The sequence below is a fragment of the Paramisgurnus dabryanus genome, chromosome 6 (assembly GCF_030506205.2).
Source record: "Paramisgurnus dabryanus chromosome 6, PD_genome_1.1, whole genome shotgun sequence".
NCBI classification, from domain to species: domain Eukaryota; kingdom Metazoa; phylum Chordata; class Actinopteri; order Cypriniformes; family Cobitidae; genus Paramisgurnus; species Paramisgurnus dabryanus.
The window spans coordinates 36,591,005-36,614,730 of record NC_133342.1 but is presented as its reverse complement, the minus strand read 5'-3'; the positions used below and the strand labels follow the sequence as shown (position 1 = coordinate 36,614,730).

Here is a 23,726-nt window from a genome sequence, read left to right as displayed (position 1 = left end):
TGCCAAAATTGCTATGTGGGTCCTTAAATTAATGGGATAAATATATTGGACAGTTGCTCTTAAATACTATAAAATTATGTTTATATAAAGTAAACCCTATACAGTAATGATAAAGTAATGTAGATATATTGGATACTTGCTTTTATTTACTATAAAAAATTTTATATAAACTGAACTTCATGAATTAATAGGAAAAGTATATAGATATATTAGATAGTTGTGTGTAATGACTATAAAAGTAAATTTATTCAACGTAAACCTATAGATTAATGGGAAAAGTACGTAAGTGTATTTGATAATTCCTTGTAATTACTATAAAAGTATGTTCATTTAAAGTAAACCCTGTAAATTAATAGGTAAAGTCTGTAAATATAATTGATAGTTCCTTTTAATTACTATAAAGTAATGTATTTATAAAGTTAACTTCATTCATTAATGAGAAGAGTCTGTAGATATATTGGATAGTTGCTTTTAATTACTATAAAAGTATGTTTTTTTCAAATTAAACCCTATACATTAATGGGAAAAGTATGTAGATATATTGGATAAATGCTTGTAATTACTGTGCAATATGGTTTATATAAAGTAATGACCATAAAAATATGGCTTTGCAAGCTATTATAATGTGATCTTATTTTTTCTACAGTTCAAAAACAAAATTTAACAGGAATTTAATATTAATAGATTTGATAATCCCATAAAATAAAAGCCTAAAGCTGTTAAAATACGGTATTTTAAGTAATGTTATGTAACTTTTTTTGTGTTTTACATCTAAAAATCTGTACTTTGACAGATAGTTCTTGTGGATGTAATTGATAATGTTATGAATTTACCAAAGAATACTGTGTAAAAAAGAAGACTTCATTTAATTTTATCATTTTGAGGTATTTCTGCAATAATATCCAGTTTATATGCAGATTTATTCATTTCTTTTACATTCTACAGACATTTTTTAATGGGATTTTCTTTTCATTCTTCAGCAGTGGAACTGTAAAAATATAGTACATTTTACGGTAAATATCTGTATTTTAAAAAACAGAATTATTCCGTAGAATAACTTAAGGTTTTTTACTGTAATTTGAAGGTAAGTGTTTGGCAACTTTGCTGCCAGACTTTTTACCGTTTTTTTACGATTGTTTTTTTACATGTATTTACCTTAAAGTTAAGGTTTCATATTAAAAAAACATATAGTTGTCTTAATTTTAAATATGTGATTTTTTTGTATTTTTACATAGAATTCAATGTAATTTAACATTCAAGCCAATTAAAAATAAGAATAATCCTGTAAAAAAACTATGATTTCTCATTAAGTGAAATTACAGTTTATTAATTTTATTTTATGGTTAATGTTTTTAATAAAAGTTTTTTTCTTTATTTTAATGACATTTACACGTAATGTAAAAAAAACAGAAAATTTCAGTAAAATAATACAGTATATTTCTGTGAAAAAAATTTTTTTTTTTACAGTGTAATAGATGACATATGAGAGTTTCCTCATGTTTACCAGTGCGTCACGTGCAGACCCATCAAACACATTAACAAACGCCTTTACTATTCGCACAAAAGGTGTATAATAGTTTGCAGATTCATTATAACAGCTCAAGTTTCAAACAAAATTAAATGAAAGCTTTTAATAAGTTCTCTACAGTAAGTATTTATGTATTTTATATATAATTCATTGGCGGTCTCTTTACCATGCATGAAAACACATTGCTCGCGTATCCTGTGCCCATGTCTCGTCACATTTCATTATTTCTATTTTTGCCAGAAAAAAGTCTCTCTCTCTTGGTCCCTCTCCTCCTTCGTGACTAACAACTTTATCATAAGATGTCCCACACTTGACAGTTTCCCTGATTTCAGCCAGTTAAGCATATTTATAATATATATGGAATGAATGAAACGAGTTGGCACGCATATAGCGGCTGCAGTGCATAACAGAAGAGCAGTGCGTAGAAAAAGACAGCAGCTGTCTTCTACGTTTCTATCAAAAACTAATAAATTATAGTTTTTTATTTAAAAAAAAGCGATTACAAAGGAAATGTTTACTGTTCATTTTTTTATTTATTTATTTATTGTATGGAAAAATCCCACTTAAAGGAACAGACCGCCATTACATTTTTCCTCTCGCGCACCCCCTGGTAGCAGCTCGTGTACCCCTGGGGGTGCGCGTACCACACTTTGGGAATCCCTGATGTAGGGCATAGAGTATAGGGGGCTATTTTGGACACAGCTCTGGTCTCAACTCATCAGCTCATCAGTAGAGACTGCAGGACTATTTGCAGTACTTGGAGTCCTCTAGGACTTGGTTAAGAACCACTGGTCTAGATCATATTGCAAATCTAACTTCTAGTTGAAAATTAATTATGTAATGGTTATGCTTGTTCCAGTGGCCCTTTCATAAACTGACTTTCTTGACACTTTCAGGTTTGGCCGTCACCCTGTCCTGATCCTCTCGGTCTTCTTCACGCTGGTGTTCGGCATGACGGTGGCCTTCTCCGTCAACGTCCCCATGTTCGGCACTCTGCGCTTCTTTGAAGGCTTTTGCTTAGCGGGAATCATGCTGTCTCTCTACGCTCTGAGTGAGTACTCGCTGTAATGTGATATTCAAATGCAGTCATGGGGTTCTTAGAGGAGACAGCTGTGGACCACACACCAGAAGCTGGGAAGCATATCTTTCTTTTACTCATTTTACTTACCAGCCAATGAATCTGAATTCTGATGTGTCACAGAAATATTGAGGCTGATATGGTGATTTGCTTCTTCTTGCTCATTTTTAGTAATCTATCAGATTTATGGGAGATATCAGGAAATAGATAATGTATTTGAACTATGAGACCGTGAACTGCATTCACATGGCCTGAGCAGTTTTCATAATATGGGTCATGTTTTGAACTGAGCACGGGGTGTTATGTGTACACAACATTGGGTTCATGGATGGAAAAAGAGCAGGTGTAATCTCATTCCAGTAAAGTCACCGTCAGGTTCTTGGGCTTTAAAAGTTTGATTGGTTTTTGGTCATGGTGCCATGTCTTTTTCATTAGGAAGTCATCACTGCTCTAAAGACAGATGGGGTTTTGTCCTGTTGTTGTCCTGTCACCCTGTTTGTGAAAAGTTAAAGTCTAATTATCTAATGATGAGATTAGGAGCATCAAAGTTCGATTTTAATTCATATGAAAGATATCAAGACTTAATTCATGGCTGTATTCAGGCGAATTAGCTGAATGAATCATGTCTAGACCATATGTGAATATTGTTCATGTACAGTAGCAATGCATTTACAGTTGGTTGCAGACAGCCTCGCTTATGGATTATCTATAGAGCAACAGTGACCTTGTACATGCTTAACAGTGAAGACGTTTTGTGATGAGTGATAATCCTCTTCGGGTGGCTGCTGGCGTGATAATGGCCCTGCCAGTAATAGGCATTGCGACCGACGACCCCGTCTGAGTGCCTAATGGGCCCCTAAAAGCATCACTTCATGCTGTAATTGGCTCACGGCCTGCTGGGGCCCTCAGTGTCCTTGTCATAGCAATTTACTCTACCACGTCTACCTTGAAAAGCCTCCGCACTCTCAAAAATAGAATAGGCCTGTACGGTTGGTGAGCGTCATGCGGACAGGGTAACATGCAGGGCTTGACATTAACACCCACCAAATTCTGCTAGATTTCAACTGTGACAGCCACTCCCACTTTGGTGGGTTAAATAGTTTATTATTTCACATGACTTCTAAGAAAACGAAACTCCCATGACACCTAGCGCAACGTATGTGTTATTTACCATAGAGAACTTGAGCACTGATGGATCTCAATATATTCAATTAATATGAAGAAAATTTTCTTAAAGTGGAAATAAGGTGTGCATAGAGTGTTCATTAAGAATGAACGTATTTATTGGGTAGGGTTAGGGGTCGATGGAGAGCTTTAATTCTGCCAATAATGCATCATCCATTTAATAATTGTAATAAATATAATCATTTATACACTGTAGTTGTGGAGGCTGCACCCGTGCCCTCATCATAACTCTCTCTCAAACCCTGCAGTGATCTCAAAGTACATCACAGACGCTAATCCATTTAGCCGACTGTCTAAAGTGAATTATACATGCAGACACTCAAAGGAAGAGTTTAAACTAATTATTATTAATTCAGAGATAGGATATTAAAGATTCACAGTGGTCCCGATGTCATCACCGGTTACAGCCATACACACAGCAGCGACCAACCGAAAACATCTTCCCACGCCGCTGTGAAAAAGTGAAGGGGGCTTCGTTCGAGGCTGGTGGTCTGGTATAAACATTTTCAAAGTTGAATGTATTTTGTTCTTCGTTTTTTTTTTTTTTTTTTGTGATTAACATTTCAGTTAATCGTATACACCGCTGCACCACTCTTATAATAAACTATAGTAAATATTATATGACCTGTAGTCATATACCAGGTATATAACAGCTGACATACAGTAAATAACACCCCAATTTGGGTGTTCAGTCTGCATTTGAAAAGGTATAGATTTAGCTACATTTCTAAATAAAGTTTAGCGTGCCAGTGAAAATAAAGAGTGGCTAGTAACTTTCGAAAACCAATAGCCACTGTGGCTGGTGAGCAAGAAAGTTAAAGGAGCCATGGCATGAAAATCTGACTTTTTTCATGTTTAAGTGCTATAATTGGGTTCCCAGTGCTTTTATCAACCTAGAATATGGGAAAAAGATCAACCCAGTAACTTAGTTTTGGTAAACCATTCTTTGCAAGTGCATGAAAAGTTAGGTCTGTTATACTGCAAAATATGCAGTATTATCTGATTACTTTATTCAGTTTCTGCACTCTACCTGAAAATTACATACCAGCCTGAAAACAGGATCAGCACTGTTTATTTCAGTTGTATGTTTGTATTTATTTGTGCTATTGCTTAGATTGTCTTTAACAATAGTTGAAATTGATGTGAGTTAGCAGACATTTAAAAAGGTTACATGTGTTAAAACAACAACCAGGTATATTTTATTTTATATACATAATCGTCTACTGTGTTTAAACCAAAGTGATATGGCAAATAGAGTAGTCAGGAGATTAGTGATATTGACAGCATGTAGGTTGTCGGCGCTATGAATAGTTTGAGCACCAAGCAACATCTCCAAGTGCTCCTTTGAGAACCAGGACAAAAAAGTTATGTGCACCCCTGGCTATAATAGATTCCTGACAAGGAATGTTTGGGGAGCGGGGACTACCTGTTAGGATTGGATAGAAGAAGAGTGGATAGACAGGATAGTTAAGAGTGTTAGGAATATTTAAAAACCTGTTGTGTTTGAAGTCTTTGTGTTTGTGAAGATGGCAGATTACTGAATCTTGAGGACTGTTTACCTTTGCCCTCCTGCTTTTAGTACACACACACAAAAATTACATTGCTTCCTCTTAATGAAAAGCAAATAAAACAAGAAACAATAAATCATACATATCACTTTCAGAATCTTTTAATATCTATAACACTGCTCAGTGGACTACTACTTTAAAATGTTGTTCATAATTTATACAAACAACACACATTACAAATTTATTTACCTGCAAGCAGTGCCAATGTTTGGTGCTTGGCAAAATGTTTTGCCATTTATCAATCTAATAAAAAATGTGAAATTTTTTTTTTTTTTGAGGTGGCTAATTCGAATGACCACATTCATAAATTTTTGTACATATGTGCCCCCTTGATGTTGGGGTTAGGTGCATGCTTTGGGGTGGGGTTACATTATTGTTTCTTATTACACGGCTCTCTGGAATGCTTGATTCTGATTGGTCAGTTGAGACATTTGCAGGTTCGTTCTTTTCATATAATAATCGCTCCAAAGTAATAACGCATAGCCGGTACTACTTGTACGAGTAAATTAGCTCCGCGCCAATAAAGATCAATAAAGATTACTTTTTGGCGCCATCTTGTGACAAACACTGGCCAACCACGACAAGACACAGAGAGCTTACTGAGACTGAACTTGACAAAATAGAGCATGACAGCTACGAAGCCAACACACAAAAAAATACAGAATGGGCATTAAAACTTCTCAAAGACTGGCTAAAAGAGAAAAAATGGAGACAGACAAGTATAAAGCAGAGGATCTTAATAAGGTATTACGATCATTTTATGCATCTGTGCAAAGTTTCGCGGAAGGATAAACATGTTAATTTAAAACAAATATGCCAATAAAATGTTTCAAATTCATATTCATGTCCGGTTTTTTTCTTATGTGACAAGTAGCCGTGTAATAAGCGGGATAATGTAGAGGCAGCCGGTAGTTATCGGGAAATAAGCCCCTTCAGTGTGATACAAGACCCTCCGCTTCGCGTCGGGTCCTGATCACACTGTCGGGGCTTATTTCCCGATAACTACCGGCTGCCTCTACATTATCCCTTACTTATAACAGTATAGTTTTTGTACGATTCACTTTGTACGAATTCGACAATGCGTAAAATACGTACAAATTCTCGTGAGATCAGTCTGGAATATTTGGGATAAATATTGTTGAATTGATTGGTTACTGGTTGACCGTTTATGACTGGACTCGCTACTGATTATTCAAACCATGATTCAAACACGAGTTTTGAGCAGTGTAGAGTAGTGCTGTGTTCAAAATATCGATACGACGATACATCGTCATGGACGCCTGACGATGCACGCATCAATACAGCACCTTCCGTATCGATTCGGATGTACTTTTGAAAGTAACCTGACGAATTGCTGTTGATCTGTGATCCATATGGAAAGGACGCATGTGTCCCGCGAAGTATGTAGAGTTAAAGGTGGCGGAGTATACTTTCACTTTGCGTGTCTGTCTCGCTGGCGCATGTGTCTGCATAGTGAGCCGCGTACTCGCGCTCTCTCTCTCTCGCGCGTGCGCATTAAAGTCAATGAGTTCAGTATGAAAGCACAGATATCTTAGCCTATACTACTGCAAAGGGCTTTATTAGCCATGCTCTTATAAAACAGTACTGACGCATTTGAGAAGAAACACGACAAAGATTTGCATGTGAAAAGTGTACGTCTAGAGAAGAGATACAGAGCTACTTCAAACTATAACTGTCACATTAATAATCTGATTTCTATTAAATAGTATTAAGTCTGACTGCATGTTTATAGATATTCATAGATGTAGAATAATGAGAGACAAGAGTAAGGCACCATCTTTATAAAACTGCTTTTAAAAAAACATAAGTTAAGTACTAACTCTGGGATTTTAAATATTTCTAATAGCTAATAAATGAATGGCAAAAACACAACTGTTACAACACTGCTTATTCAATGTACAATAAACAAATAATAATAATAATAATGTTACTAAATTCTGAACAAAAATGTAATTCAAAATAGTCTTGTATCGTGATGCGCATCGTATCGGGACCCTTGTATCGGGATACGTATCGTATCGGGGAATTGTTGGCGATACACAGCCCTAGTGTAGAGTAGCGCTTGTTGTTTGTTGTTTGTTGTTTCTATGATAACAAATGCAGACAGGATTTTAAAGAGCACCTATTTTATGGCTACTTGGTGTAATACAATGTGTTTGTGTGGTTTATGGTTAAAAAAGCGGATTATTTTCCACATACCGTACATTTTTGTAGCTCCAGATTTCACTGTCTTTCTGAAACGCACAGATTTGAAAAGCTCTGTGTCCCTGATTGGCCAGCTAATCGGTACGTTGTGATTGGCCTGAATATCTCTGACTTCAGCCCGAAACGTGACGCCCCTTACCATGTTTGAAATATTCAGTTTCTAACAGGAGTTAACTTACAGGCTGAAGCCGAAGCGGGAGGAATTATGATAATGTCGGTCTTGTATAGATCACCAATCCCAGGAAGTAAACTGTTGCCTACAATCCGTGTGTTTGTTGTAGTCCAAGAACAGAGATTTACGTTGGAGACGATAACTCACGTCATCGTTTACTTTGGGGTTTGTACCTTTTGTATATCGTTAACATGTACTAATACACACTTACACACCAAAGAAAATGTAAAAACTTGAATCAGGCATTAGGTGCTCTTTAATGTTTTAGTATCCTTACCTTACCAATCTGTTGCATTCTGCTCATTATTGGTCATTTGTATTTTCTAGATTAGATTTAAGTAAGGTAGTAAAGACGATATTATCTCCTTTCAGGAGCTGATCTTCCGAATATGATAAAGAGCGTCACATTCGCACCACTCGCATTAGATATTCGGCCATTCACAATGCACTGAATAGCTAGCCAGTCAGATATGCGATTTTCAGAAAGGCACGGCATAGAGGAAAAACAACAATGTACAGTATGTGGAAATTGTGTTTTTTACCATAATAAACCATGCGAACACATTACACCAAATATACAAAATAACGATCTTGTATAATAACGAATGTAATAGTGGCTCTTTAACAGATAACTGTAACAGAATACATTTGCCTGGTTTTTGTCCTTGTACTTGTAGTTGCGTAATGTCACTACTATTTGCACGAGTGGTAAAAGTTGTTGGAAGACAAAGGATTTATTATGTAAGCGGTGAACTATTCATTATGGCTAATGGATTTGTTATTGTTATTCTCTCTTCATGGTCTCGTAACTATGGTGGGCCAATGTTGGCAAAACATTTCAATGATGTGTTCAGTGTTTAACAAATTCTTGCATAACAGGTCAGCGGCTTGTTGCTTGTATTATATCATCACAAACAAGCTTAATATACTGTTATGAGTCGAAAGAGAAATGTCTAACATGAGAATGTGCCCAATGATGACACGGGTCAGTTGAATGGCTTAAATAACATTTGTACAGCACATGACCAGATCAGAAATTACAGTAAACCAGTGGCATACGGATGTAGATGTATATGCGATAGCCAAACTAAGTAGCCACACAGCTATTCCAACGCTATCTTGTTGCAATTTGTACGTATTTTACGACTTGGCTAATTCGTATTCATTTGTACGTCCACTTTTGTATGTTTTGTATGATTCGTTTTTGCCACTTTGACGTTCGGGTTGGGGTTTCGTTATTGTTTTTTGATGATAATTATACAAATGTATACGAATTAGCAAACTCGTAAAATACGCACATTCAATTCATGCTAACAGGTAGCTTGATCTACATATTTTAGACTTTACTAGTGTGGAAAAAAGCAGATAGGAGGACTGTTTGGAAGACCTAAAACATAAGGCCTTTATTTATACACTGCTTCACTTTTTAGGGAGTGTTTTAATGCAAGTTGTAACTGAAAAATGATGAAGAGTAACCCTAGTCAGTTTTGTGTCATAAAGGCATATTGTTTCACGAGAGTGAAATATGTGCCAGATAAGAGGTGTTTCCTCAAAATCTGCAGAACTGGCTGGATGAGTTAAGAGACTGGAGAGATGAGTCTGTCGAGGTTGTGTCATCACTTAACAGCACTGCAGGGTGAGGATGATGACTGATGATGAAGATTCACATCCAGCACTGTTGGCAGATCATGACTCTGCTCTGAAACAGAAGATACGCACAGACTCTTCAGGGGAAAAGCAGAGTTCAGCAACATTTGCGTCTCTCTGTTGCTGAGTCACGCATCTCACTGCCAATGTGTTTCACAAGAGTTAGTGTGACTGCTGACTCATATTATACAGACTGTTTATGTGGTGTAAGAAATCTGTTATCTAACGAAGCATGAGTTACTTCATCCTCTTGGCTTCGTGAAGTATTTTTTGACCTTGTCTCTCCACTGGTGGTGTTTTGGGCTATTACAGCTCAAAAGAAATGATAGAAAAAAATAATTTAAGGACTTAACAGCTGATGCGTATAGGGGTGGTGGGCGGTATGACCAAAAATCCATTTCATGGAATGAGTCATTTTATTTCATGGTAACTGTACAGTATATTTCACAATATTCAAGTTTATATTGTTTTAGGAATATAAAAAATTGCAGAAAGTTCCCCACAGTTTTAAAATTTGGCATTTTCTCCATAACACTAACTTTAACTTGCACATAAGACGACAACAGATTAAGTCTTGATAGACCGAATTTTGTTTTAAAATCAGTTATTACGTTTATAGACTGTTAAAGCTAGTGTATTTTTTATTTTTGCATACAGTACATTAAAATAGGCAATATGTAAAATGAGAAGTATGAATATATGCACAAACCTACAGGCAGGATAAAAACCTGCATATGAAAGAAGGATCTCTAGATTTAAAGATTATAAATGTGACGGGTGCTATGAGGCGATGACCATGAAGTCTGTTTTAAGGTCTTGACTCTTTATACTTTCAATAAACCTAAATCTCGTCTTTCTGATCAAAGATGTTTGTACTTGTTGAACTAATGACGCATCACTGAGCCGAGTTTTGTCTAGCTTGCTTAAAGTTTAGAAAACTTTACAACCATTAGCATTATGTGCCAGAAGTACTTTCTTTATTTGGGAGTGCAGCACCCACATATTCCCACCATTCCACGATATGCAAGGATTAGAAAGATCTGTTACATCTGACATTTTATTTCATGGTAAATAAATATACCGTTGTACCGCCCAGCCCTAGATATACACCATTACTGTGTTTTTATAGACTTTTTTATTTGATAAACAAAAAGGCATGCATGTTAATTTCATATTTTTCTTTTTGTGCATGAGGATGCCATCCTAGATATTTGTGACCCGTGCTGTCTAAAGCCTAAAGTATAGTTCTGTTTTACGCGTATGTGCGGGTCATCAGAATAGTATGCATGCACTGTACACACACGGCCAAATTTTTGTAACCACACGTACGCCACTTGCATGAGTATGTAGGCTAGGAGAGGTATTGCAATTTGTCGCAATGCGCATGTGTCAAATTAACTATGCTTTGCAATGCTGTGTGATTGATTGTGCGTGTCTGTTTGTGTATGCGTTAAAAAATTGCCTATTCCAGGCTTAAATAAGTCAGAATGCACACTAAAGCCGCATTCACATTATAAGAGACTTTGTCGCTGTGTGTCGCTCGTCTCTTTCAAAAGAGGCATTTCTATATCTGGTTGTTATAAACAAATGAGTAACGTCCACTCCAGTAACTGACGAGAGACGGATGATGTGAACTCCCCTGCTTCATTCTCATTGGTATTTCGAATGTCGCTCATAATTTGCATAAAGTTAAATGTTTCTCAACTTTGTCGCGCGACTGGACACGCCCATCCATCCGTCAACCGTCACTGTCGCTCGTGTCGCCGGATGCCGCTGAGCTTCCATTGAAATCAATGAGATCACGTCGCTCTGCTACTGCTAGTCGCTTATAATGTGAATGTACCTTGATGCATCAAAAAAAGTTTAAGCTATACAGGCAAAATTTCAATTTTGGTCGCATTTGAGTTTACTGGTTTTTGCCCTCGTCTAGCCGTCAAAATAGTCATTAAACATAATGATCTCTATTTTTACGTTTTCTGAGAGGTGTACCGTCCTACTGTCCCATTGGAAGCAAAGAACTTACGCCTTATTTGACGTTTTGGTTCTAAAACGTGCATAAATAAGTAAAATAAAGAAAATAAGTGCGGGATCTGAATAATGTTAAGTGTTATTAACTCTTTCCCCGCCATTGATGCTTTAGCTTGTCAATTAAGAGAAAATGCTTCCCTGCCAATGACGAGTTTTTCCCGTAATCTGTATTTTTACTATTATCCACCATGTAGTGCTTTTACCCAACCCGGAAGTATTGTCTTCATACGGTAAATTCACGTTTGACAGAAGGCTTGTCTGAAACGTGGCCAACAACCAACCACAGTAGTGATCTTCCATAAACGTAATTGGCTGGCTCTGTCTAGCTTATTTGCATAAGGCAATCTGATTGGCTGACGCACGCATTGCCGCTTGAAAAGTTGAGAAATTTTCAACTTTTGCACCGAGCAACGGCACTGCGCGGCGCAGACGGATCCACAATTCAGTTCAGCAACGCACCCATTAAAAGTGAATGGGAAGCGTTAACGCTAACGCCCCGTGTGAATGTTAGGGGAAACGGTTCAAACTCCGGGATCGCTCTGAATCTGATCTCTAACAAAAGTCCTAAACAAAAACGCGAATATATCAGCTTATTGCTCAAAATTTTGTATTTTTAAAGAAATCTACCCATATATTTTTTTTAAAGCAGAGGGTCTTCATGTGATATATTGTATGTTTATATATTTAAAGAAGAACATTTTCTGGAAGGCATTAAACTTTTGTGAAAATAATTGAAAATACTGGTGCTGGCTGGCAAATAAAAAAAAAACGCTGGTGGGAAAAGAGTTAAATAAGTGTAGTTTCAACTTTTTTTGTCATAATCCAATAAATCATACATCATTTGAATCTGAGAATAACACTAATTTGAGAAAATGTGCTTATTGTGACTTAATTTACAAGGAGAGAGGTCACATTTTATTTAAAAACAAACCATGGAGTTTTTGGTATTTGTTGGGTATTTTTTCCTATTTATATTGTTTTTATTACATCTTCTTCTATTTATCTCTTTAAAAAAGACAAGGTACAGTTTCCTCTCTTATCACTTCATCATGTTTTTCCACACAAGATGAAACATACAATTCTCATTTGGCATCTGTTCTTCACATTATTTATCATACAGCTATACGCTACACTATAGACAACTGATGTATTAAAGTGAATGTGTGTTGTGATATTTGAGTCTTTAGAAAGTCATGCTCCACAGTAGCCAAGATATAAAGCTCATTAACAATGCATTGCCTTTTATAACATCAGTATCATTTGCATTAACAACAGTAATACAATAATAAACCCTAACCAGTGTTTGCTTGTTTGTTTTAGCTTGTCTTTGTCAAAATGTAATTTAGAGAAAAACCCTTTGTAAAATGTTTTAACCAAGGCACTCGGGTTGCTTGTTACCCACAATGCATCGGCTACAGAACTGTTTATAACTTTGTCAGACAAGCTAGCACACAGGCCTTTTAATATTTTATTGATTTAATCCTGAGTGCCTTTTTTTCAATAAGATAACTCTTGGATTCTTGGAAATGGATTTTGGATCTGAATAATATGGAGGAAATGTGAATGTTACACCCCAGCAGCATTTTGCATGTTTAATTTACAGCAAACCCTGTTGCTAACTCGTATAGATGATGTATTGGGATGTTTGAAAACATGTTGTACTTTAGTAAATCATAAACAGATCAGTCATTGCAGAATGAGATTCAGTCAGATTCAGTAATCAACTCATCTGCTTTAATAGATTACATTTTTCTTAAACCAGTGAATTGTGTAATACTCGCAGGGATCTATCCTTTACTATACCATTTAGAGAGAGAGAGATTTTGGAGTTGGGTTTTTGCCTGCATGACGGTACACGTACAGCATGAGCTAACTGCTTCATTTACATTTCATTTACATGCATGCATTTTGCAAGCGCTTTATATCCAAAGTAACTTACAATTATACATTTTTATCAGTATGGGTGTCCCAATGTTTAATTTACTTTTAAGTTAGCTTCCGTCTTATTATTATATCAACATAATAAGAAATCATTTGTTCAAGAGGTTCATTAGTCCAACCAAAAGCCCTTTATCATCCCTTTTCCATGTACCTTTGAAGAAATGAGATATCTTTGGCCGGGTTGTGTTCCAACATGCTGTATCTTATCTGTCAAACCTGAGTACAGCAGATGAATGTTTTACTTTAATAAATGTGCTGCAGTCTGTCTGCAGTTTGTATAGCATTAAGACTATAATACAGACTAAAACTAAAACTTACAGTGAACGTCAGTCACTAACATTACTTGCTGAACTGACAAAACATATTCATTATTATTTCTCTGTTGTTTTGTTTTTATTGTTTTCTGTTGCTTTTGTTCATGGCAGCACATTTTGATATATTACCACAGAGCTTTAATGTATATTATGTGTATACTAGATAACAACATAACCTAAGCAAAGGATCAATTGTGATTTAAATAGTTATCAACAGTCATTTTGCGCTTCGATTAGCAAAAACTTATGCTTACTGATATCATCATGTCTTAGTCATTTGGAAATATCTGGATTTCAGGCTGATGTTTAATATATATAAAGCCTAGATCTGGATAAGATGACAGTGTTTGTTAATTTTGCATTAATATTATTTAGTATTTTAATAAAAGTAAATGTTTATACCACATTCATTGTGATTGGCTGTGTTAGTTACACCATGCGTCTTCAACATTGTTCCTGGAGGGCACCTGTCTTGCATATTTTAGTTCCAACCCTACTCCCAACACACCTGACTCAAATGTTTAGGTAGCCCTGAACAACTTGATCAGCAGGTTAAGGTGTGTTTGATTGGGGTTGGAGCTGAAATCTGCAGGACGGGTGCCCTCCAGGAACAGGGTTGGAGACCCATGCGTTCATTTCAGAAGGCTGCATACTTTGCATCCTCAGGGGTCTCCAACCTTTTTGTGAGCAATGAATAAAACAATCTGGAGGGCTACTTTTTGATGTAGTCTACTCAAACCTTTTTTGTTTTACTTGTTGATTTTGTTTTATTTTACTTGTTGATATGTTGTTTAAAATGTTAACATACATAAACCAAGTCAAGCTAAAATAAAAAATATGAAATAAATAGGGATGCACCGAAATGAAAATTCTTGGCCGAAACGGAAAACCGAAAATGAGGAAACCAAGGCCGAAAAACCGAAACCGAAACACCGAAATAAATTATTATGCCAATTATTAGTACAAATCCATTTATGGCTAATACTGTGTACTAACTTTACAAGGGGTGTGTGACAGATCACAAAACTCACAGTTCAGATCACATTACAGTTTTTGAGGCACGGATCGGATTATTTTTCAGATCAGCAAAAAGGGGGTGGGGAAAATCTAATAACAAATAAAGAAATTACAAACATTTATAAAAAAGAAAAAAGCTGCACATTAATAAGGGCTAACATTAGCATTAGGTACAGAAATCGAATTAAATGAGTCATAACACTGTCTTTATTGTATAAATTAAATATATTATTATTTTTAGAGCTATTTGTCTCTTTGTTAGACTTAAGTAGGTTAATTGAGGTTACTGTCTCTTAAAATAAGCAGAGAAAAAGAATACTTTGGAGATAATTTTGTTTATATGTGCCCTGTCAATAACAGAAAGATTTTACGTTCGCTTGTTTGCGTCTCACTTGTGTGTGCACTATTGAGGGCACTTAAACGCGCGCGCACACAGAGAACGAAGGCGAATCCCAAACAGCGCAGCATAAAAACGTTACGTTGTTTTTCATTGCTTTATTCGGCACATGTCAATGGACTATACAGTATGAGACACATTTGCGCGACTCTCTCTAAAGTTTACACATCAAGAGTTCTGATCTTTGAAGGGCGTACTCACTGTGATGATCACGTCTGGACCGGACACAACCGCAGGTGCCTCTGTGCGTACTTTAGAGCCTTTTTGCGGTTAAATACATCCACACCGCATACATGTTGCTTCAGACAAGCACGTGCAGGTTGCGGTTTCTGTTTGCGTCATCACAACATTTCGGCCGTATTGTTTCGGTGATTAAAGTCTTTCGGCCGAAAGCCGAAAATGCTCTTTTGGGCTATTTTCGGCCGAAAATTTTCGGTGGCCGAATATTCGGTGCATCCCTAGAAATAAATTAATATTTCAATTGAGATTGTTTATAGAATGTGCTTTGGTGGGCACCACGTTGGAGACCCCTTCTTCAGTGGTTGCATCCTCTGAAGGATGAGGTATTCACCTTATTCCGCCACGCCCCTTTTCAATTCTCCGCTCTTCCGCATTTTGTCAACCGACTTCCGCTGCTAATATGGCACAGTGCATTCGGGAGCTAGTTTGGTGGTTAAAATATTGTTTGTAGTTCACTATAACTTTAGCTAAATGACAAATATCGCAACTGCTGTAAATGTTTTGAATTAGGAGCACGGAGAAAACTTCATACCACGCTCGGATAGTCTTATAATGTCCCATCAATCGTCTCGTGGTTAGACGATATGAAGCAGCCGCGGCAAGTAACCTATGGGACATATTTTATTACCTCGTCGTGTCAGAAGGAGTTGATGGAGCAACATTATTAAAGTAATTATGCTTACCAATATTTACACAGTGATTTCGTCTTTTTTAAAGCAAATGTGCACCTTAGCCAGTCCAATAACTATTTCGTTTTTATGTGGTAATGTACCATGATAGAATTCATTTGCAAACTTGCCAAAACTTATTCCTTCAAATCAGGAGACTTATATCCTTTTAAGTGGAATCTACAAAGCTCACATATGGTTTAAGAAATTCCTTACAGATAATATCTGATCACACTGTAAAGGTTTATATAACTGCATGACAGGTAACATCTGATCACATTGTAAAGATTTAATATAACTGCACAACATCTGATCACATTGTAAAGGTTTAATATAAATGCACAACATCTGATCACATTGTAAAGGTTTAATATAACTGCATGGCAGGTAATATCTGATCACATTATAAAGGTTTAATATAAATGCACAACAGATCACATTGTAAATGTTTAATATCACTGCATGACATCTGATAACAAACTGTATGAAGGTTTAATGTAACTTTACAACAGGTCAAATCAGGTCAAATTGTAAAGGTTTATAAAAATAACTATGGACTAAGAAACAACTAACTTTTCAGCAAGACCACCCTGCAATGAATTAAGACACAGCTTTATCAGAGTCATCAGGAGCTGATCCCAAGTGTTTATCTGGAAGCTGTTGGTGTATGTACTGGTGACGTGCTTAGCGACTGAATGTAATGCATGCAATATCAACCCTGTGTAAAGCTGACAAAGATGGTTGTTTCTCAGCAGAGATATGTACTCTTGTGACAGCTCAACACATGAAGCAGAAGCATTGAAGCGGTTTCTCGGACAGGGTTTACAGGACTAGGCCTTAATTATATTAGGACATTTTAGTTTTTACAAACAAACCACATCTTGTGACAAAACAATGGCACTCATATATGTTGAGGTATGTCAGTACAAAGTGTTTTTAAATTATTGTAGCTCAAATAAGCATTTTAGCCTGGGACCAGCATAAGCCCTGTCCGGGAAACTGCAAGGTTGTTTTCCCATATCAGATGTAGGATGCTTCAGGTTGAGTTGTGATTTTAAAGTGTAGATGTGTTCAGAGACAGATTGATCCTCCCATTGTGTTTCTGCATCACAGTTTAGGAACATGTTGATTGTATCATCCTCACAGTTGTCCATTGCATCACTAAACATCAATGCATCTGTGAAAATAATTTAACCATAAACATTTTTATGTTAGTATTTAAAAGAAACTTGCATCATGAGAATTAATATATAAATGACATCCATACTTAAACAGAACATTGTGTGAGAGAGAGATGCATTAAAAAGAGACAGTAACATTATACACACAACCTCTTACTTCAATGTTAAATAATATGTCGTTTAATAGGTCATTATCATCAATATCTGAATGAGAAACCTCCTAGCATCTGAAATCTCTGTAACTTGTATGAATCACGTGAGCTACTGTAAGAATGTAATGTACTATAATATATTGCTGTCTTATCTTAAATATAAAAATACAGGTGGGCAATGAAAATCATTCAAAATAATTGCATTTTATAAACTAACGTTACTGATCTAACGTTAGGCGAAAGAGCACATTAAGCTAAGATAGCTTACCTGAAACTGACCACCTTTTCAACACCCGGCGTGGTTTAAAGTTACCGGAACATCGTAGTCGAACCATTACTTGGGATTAGGGTGTTCCTCAATCGGCTTCCCGTCCATTAAAATTGGTAAGGAACAAACATAAAGGCGCTTGAGTGAGCTTTTTAAGTTTAACGCGTCGCCTTCAGCCACTGCCTCAGCTGCTCATCATATGCAGCCGGAAGTACGTTGACAAAATGAGCGCAATGGCGCCGCCCTTGTTGTCGTGGAAAATAAGGTGAATACAGAGCGTCCCTAATCTAGAATTAAATGAAACGTCCTTTGTAGGACATATGGACAAAAAAGAAAGTGTCAAGTATTGTGTTGCTGTACTAAAACGTTTACAGCGTCGTTGCTCTGTCATATCTGTTAAATAATTATTTCCTTAAAGGTATAGCGGAGGTTTTTCCTGAATTTTTGAAAGGAACCGCCCTCTCCACATAAAAAAATCCAATTACGTAACAGCTCTACCTGCTCCCAAGAGGGAACGCCTATGAAACATGTGCATGAGAGAGAGCATGTACAATCCTAGTTCTTCTCGTGCACGCTCTGTTGAAAAGTTGCTGTCGGCATGGCTCATACAAGCCTACTTTCCAAAAGTAGCTTGTTGCATCTGTGTAATAAATACTATGGTGAACACATTGGAATTATCAAAAATGAACACAAAAGGTTTTAGAATATTTCAACGTGATACCTTTTACCATTTCATCATAAGGCTACTTTAGACAAATTGAGATGTTTATGATTCTTATGTACTGTTTTTTCATACTTACTTCACAACTTCTGTACATACTCTTTTGCCATAGCCTGCTGTTTAATCATTGCACATATGTACATATGTATATATTTTTCATATTTAATTACACTTGAATGTACAGTACTGTGCAAAAGTCTTAGGCCACCATGCTACCATTAGATTTGTTGTTTTTGCAATGTTATAGTGATCATATATAATCATTACTCCGTCTCTTTATTTGAATACAATCAGAAAATACAGGAAATGTGTATGTAGTATCAAAAACAGTATAAAAGTCACACTAAATACTGACTGATGCCTAAAGAAGACATTTAGTTCTGAAAATTTTTTTGTTTTTTAATTTTGTGTACATATTTCCTGTATTTTCTGTTTGTATCTTAATAAAAGAATGAAAAATAAATATGGATGGACATTAAAACTTTGCTAAAACAAAGCTGTTGATGGTGGCCTAAAACTTTTGCACAGTACTGTATGTACTGTATATAATGTGTGTACACGGTATATTGAAATGGACTCTCATATCGCATAATAATTGCAACTGTTGACCTTTGACTGACAGCTCTTGGGTTCTTCAGTGAGGCCATTAGTGAATGAGTCTTTCTCAGGAGTAGATAAAGGCTTTATTGAGCGCAGGTCTTTGTGGACTCTGAAGGTTGAGCTCAGAAAAGATTGAAGAGAAATCTCTTTCTCTGTAGTCTCTGATGATGTTTATATGAAAGAAAAATAATTTAATGTCTCTTCACGATGCAGATTATTGATTGAAAAGTGTTTTTCGTAAAACCAGTCCATTTTAAAAAAGTCGCGTCACCCCGCCAAAATATTTGCAACGCCTCCAGGTCTTGTTTAGAACAAGAGAAACCTGTCGATTCTGTGAATCCGTAAAGTCCATCTCTTTTTACTGGTGGGCAGAACTAGAACAACCATTCTGACTGTTGTCCTTTGTGATCTCCCCCATTTATATCAATAACAGAGAAAATATCTGTAAATTAGCAGAGAGGCTTCTGTGTGAATGCAAACACGTCCCTGAAATGTTCTGGGATCGCTCCTGCAAAGAGGACCAAGTGACATTAGTTAGCCGGAAAGCCCTCAGTGTGAATGAGACGGAAAAATAATGCCGTAAGGAGCATGCCGTAGTGAGCACGCATGGTGTGGGGGATGTTTTCTTGGCACACTTTAGGCCCATTAGTGCCAATTGGGCATCTTTAAATGCCACGGCCTACCTGAGCATTGTTTCTGACCATGTCCATCCCTATCACCAGGTACCCATCCTCTGATGGCTACTTCCAGCAGGATAATGCACCATGTCATAAAACTTTTATTCTGCAAACGATAAGTTGTTATGTAGCCCTAAATTATGGTTCAGCTCTTTAAAAAGACGGGTTTGCATGCAGAAAAACATTCACGACAAGAAATGTCAGCAAACTGGAATGAAGCAGATAATGGAGCCCGTATCTGTGCTGAAGCAGAGATCATTCAGCAGCAAAAAAGAATAGTGTTACCTAAAAATCACTGGCAGTGGGAATGAACCAAAAATGAAATGATCCCGGACAAACACCAGATGCATTTTCCATGTATTTTCTGTAATGTCTGTGTGAAAAGGGCTTTCGTGTGTGTGTGTGTGTGTGTGTGTGTGTGTTATTTTTGCTTACGACTGCTGTTTATCTGTGACCATTACCACAGCCCACCACTGTCGCACCTGCACTTCACCAACAGCAGTTTTAGATCCTTTATCATCTACTCACCCAAATCTGTAAGACTTTTTTCATGATTTATTTAATGTTCCGGAGAATATTCACGAAATGAGTTCCAAAAAAATACCATTATTGTAGTATAAAATGTATGTTTTTCATAAAGTTTTGAGAGCTACGTACTTCTGCACACTTAACCGCTATGGTATTTTTTTTGTCTGAAAGCTTTTACTTTATAAAATAGATCAATGTAAACATTCGTTGCATCCTTTCACGCCTCATTTGTGTCTATCATTTCAGTTTTTTGTCTCTTCTTCAACAGTTGTCCTTCACATAATTCTCAGTTTTGCATGAATGTATTGTTAACACACTTCCTGAGTGTAATGCGGAAAGGCATATGTCCTTGTATCCTGTTATGTCCAGAGGAACTGTGTCTAGGTCAGTGCGTGTGTATTTGTGTGTGTGTGTGTGTGATTTGAGAGGAGCCCGAGCGGGATGGAATGTATTTGAATATGTGACATCATGGCAGGACGCCATGAGCGATTCATGTGACAAGGAAGGTCGTTATGTCAGCCTAAGGCCAAAACACGGCAACAAACAACCCTGATCCCTTACAGTGCCTCCTTCTGGTGTGCAAGAAACCAAACACTAAGCTACAGACACAAACACATACATAGCATAATATATTATATATATCTTATTTTGGGCTTCTTTAACTATGAAACACCTGTATATGTGTAGGGGGGTGGGTGTGAGCCAACTCCTCCCACTTCTGTTATGCTCATGGATGAGAGTTAAATCTGACAAGTACTGTAGATAAAGATTAATCTAATTTTAAAAATGTGTGTTCGAAGCATACTTTGTTAAAATACTGTAGTTTGGTAAATGTGTTTTGGGCAGTGACATTGTTGGGTTTTTTAGGAGTTGCTGAGTTGTAAGGACGCTCTGTCAGACCTATCCCATAGTGTAAAAAACTATAACTATTTAGTGTTTGTGTTACTTAATTTGTTTGATTTGGAACACAGTTTAAAATGGTGACGTAAAATGAATCATGACTTCTCAGTGTATGAACAGGCAGTTTTGGGGATGTCCAGTTTTGGTTTTGTGTTACTTAATTTGTTTGATTTAGAACACAGTTTAAAATGGTGATGTAAAATGAATCATGACTTCTCAGTGTATGAACAGGCAGTTTTGGTTTCTTTCACTTCATTTTGAGGGGTAAATAAGTCAAGTGACTATTGTGTTTTTTTTAAACAATGTGACTCTTCTTAGGATGTATTGTGAATGTTAAAGTTAAAGACAATGGATTGAGGTGTGTGTAGTGAGGTCAGAACATGAAAACAGAGAAGGAAGTACAGCCATTGTCATATTCAAATGAAAGATTTCCTTTAAATGATTTCCTGTTTCAGATTTCAGTTTCGGCTCGTATGGATTATTTAATTACTGAGAATTTATTAAACACCGTAGAAACATCAGCTTGTCTTTGTAATCGTATTTATTCAGGTGCATAGTTAACAAAACCTCAGGCAGTTATGAAAAATTGAAGGTTTTTTTTACTTATTTTACGAGGTGGCTAATTTCGTACAATGTGAATCATACTTGGGATTATTAAAAATAAAACTAAGCCCCACCCTTAAACTCAACATCTCCAGGGTAAAAAAAGATTGTACAAAAACCTAGGAATAAATTGTACGAATTTGACAAGTAAGCCAGCTCATTAAATTGCTATGATTGTGGTCGGATCCTTACAAGTTCAAATACTGGTAGAGTATTCAAAGATGCAGTTTATCCGATTAACCATTAAGGCTGGGTAAAAAATATTGATTCTCTGGTTTTAATCAAACTACAATTCAACCAAACAATATTTGGGAAATCCCTGAATCGATTTTTTTAGTTGAGTTTTTTAAGGCAGGGCTTTTAAGTAGAGCTGCAGCAACTAATTGATAAAATCGATAAAAATCGATTCTGACATTGTCAACTAATTTCATTATCGATGAGTTGGTCTGTGATGTCACATGCTCCCGCACCACCGTCGGCCAACATGCACACGCGTCAGGAGCTGTTTCTTAATACAACGCAAGCTCGCTTTTACTTCATACAATGCAAGCTGCACGTTTATTCAGGCGATCTTCTGACCAGCCGACCAGCTTGGTTAAAAGCAGGGTAGCAAAAACTATAATATAAGTGACTTTGTATTTGTTTAATAATACAAATTTTTTATGAATGGGTTTTCATTAAAATAGTAATGAACCACAAAGCATTTGTTTTAAAGTAAGGGGAAAATCCAGGTTTTTATTAGGCTACTGTAACAGCGCATTTATATCACCACTTTCATATCATAATGGCTGATTTATTTTGTTAATAACAAATAATCTTAATATTCATCGAAGTCTAAAGCTGAAGATTAAAATTAGTTTATTAATCTGTGGCAAAATTGTGTGGCAGCACATCTCTGAAGAAAAATTCATTTTGTTAAATGACATTTTGTCATTTAAAGATGTTCTACTATTTAAACGCTGCACAAACTTTTTTTATTTAAGGCTTAAAATATCTAAATCAAAATTATTATTGCACTTTTAAAAGTACACATGAATACCCTAATTTAGTGCCTTATAGAGCTTTAATAAGTTTATATTTTTTATATTTATATTTTATCCGATTAATCGAAAAATAACCGCCCGATTAATCGATTATGAAAATGATCGTTAGTTGCAGCCCTATTTGTAAGGAGTGCCTGATGCCCCGGGGCAAGCGTAAATGATGGTCAGGACAGTAGACTGAACTGTAACTTGCACGCTCGGGCCAGTGCTACGGCGTCATAAAAGTTTATCATTTGCATTCCTTTATAAGTTTCATTCCTTAACAATTTAAATATTTAAGCAAAGATGATGCGAAAACAGATCGTAATTCACTGCTTATGCTCTGTTTAAGAAGTCCAAAGCTTGCACCCATCAAGCAGCATCTTAAAATTTCAGACAGCATGTACATAGTTCACGTTTCTTTGCGCTTGAACGGATATATTTACACAAAATTATTTGAAAATGCCACGATTATCCTCGTAAATGTAGACAATTCAGAAAGTAAACACATGTCAGTATACTGGATTCGGGCATCACATGTAGATCTTAAAGTGACAGCACACCAAATAAATTATATGTCTGCAAAACGAACATATTTCATGAAATACCGGCCACTAATAATCGATACCAGACCGAATCGAATCCATGTAGAAAAGAAACTAATCGCAAAGTTGGTCACAATAAAAAAAACCATTAACATTTTAAGTTTAATCAATTTGAAATTACAATTTACCAACAACCAGAAATTTTGAATGCTTTGTATGTTTTATTATTTACAACCTTAACCATTTCTGTTATGCTGGAAAGGTGACCTGGTGTTTATGTTTTTTTTTTTTAAACAATGCTGCTTGGTTTTATGTGCTGTTAATACAATGACATGCATGCATTTTGCTTAGTGTCAAAAGTTACAAAATACTTTGTTGTGGTCACTGTATGTCATTTATAGTGCGGCAGAGGAATAGAGTGAATTTTTTTTGTCGCCGCCTTGGTGGTGATTTCAGTCTTGAGTTGTGTCCCTGAACAGAGCCCATTATTCAGCTCCCTGTGGGAAGAGTTGCTCATTGA

General features: G+C 36.3%; 1 protein-coding gene and 1 long non-coding RNA gene across 3 annotated transcripts in view; one reads left to right on the top strand and one right to left on the bottom strand.

Moving 5' to 3' along the window:
* slc22a23 (solute carrier family 22 member 23) overlaps positions 1-23,726 on the top strand; it is a 110,142-nt gene that overhangs the window by 63,882 nt on the left and 22,534 nt on the right. For both annotated transcript variants that reach the window (XM_065277019.2, XM_065277018.2), the window contains exon 3: positions 2,425-2,579. In XM_065277019.2, the coding sequence (XP_065133091.1) occupies positions 2,425-2,579 (155 nt within the window). The remainder of the gene's footprint in view (positions 1-2,424; positions 2,580-23,726) is intronic.
* On the bottom strand, positions 16,318-17,877 carry LOC135767504 (uncharacterized). Its single transcript, XR_010542045.2, has 2 exons — positions 17,611-17,877; positions 16,318-17,186 (listed from the first exon to the last, which is right to left on the bottom strand). It is a non-coding gene; the product is annotated as an uncharacterized lncRNA (long non-coding RNA).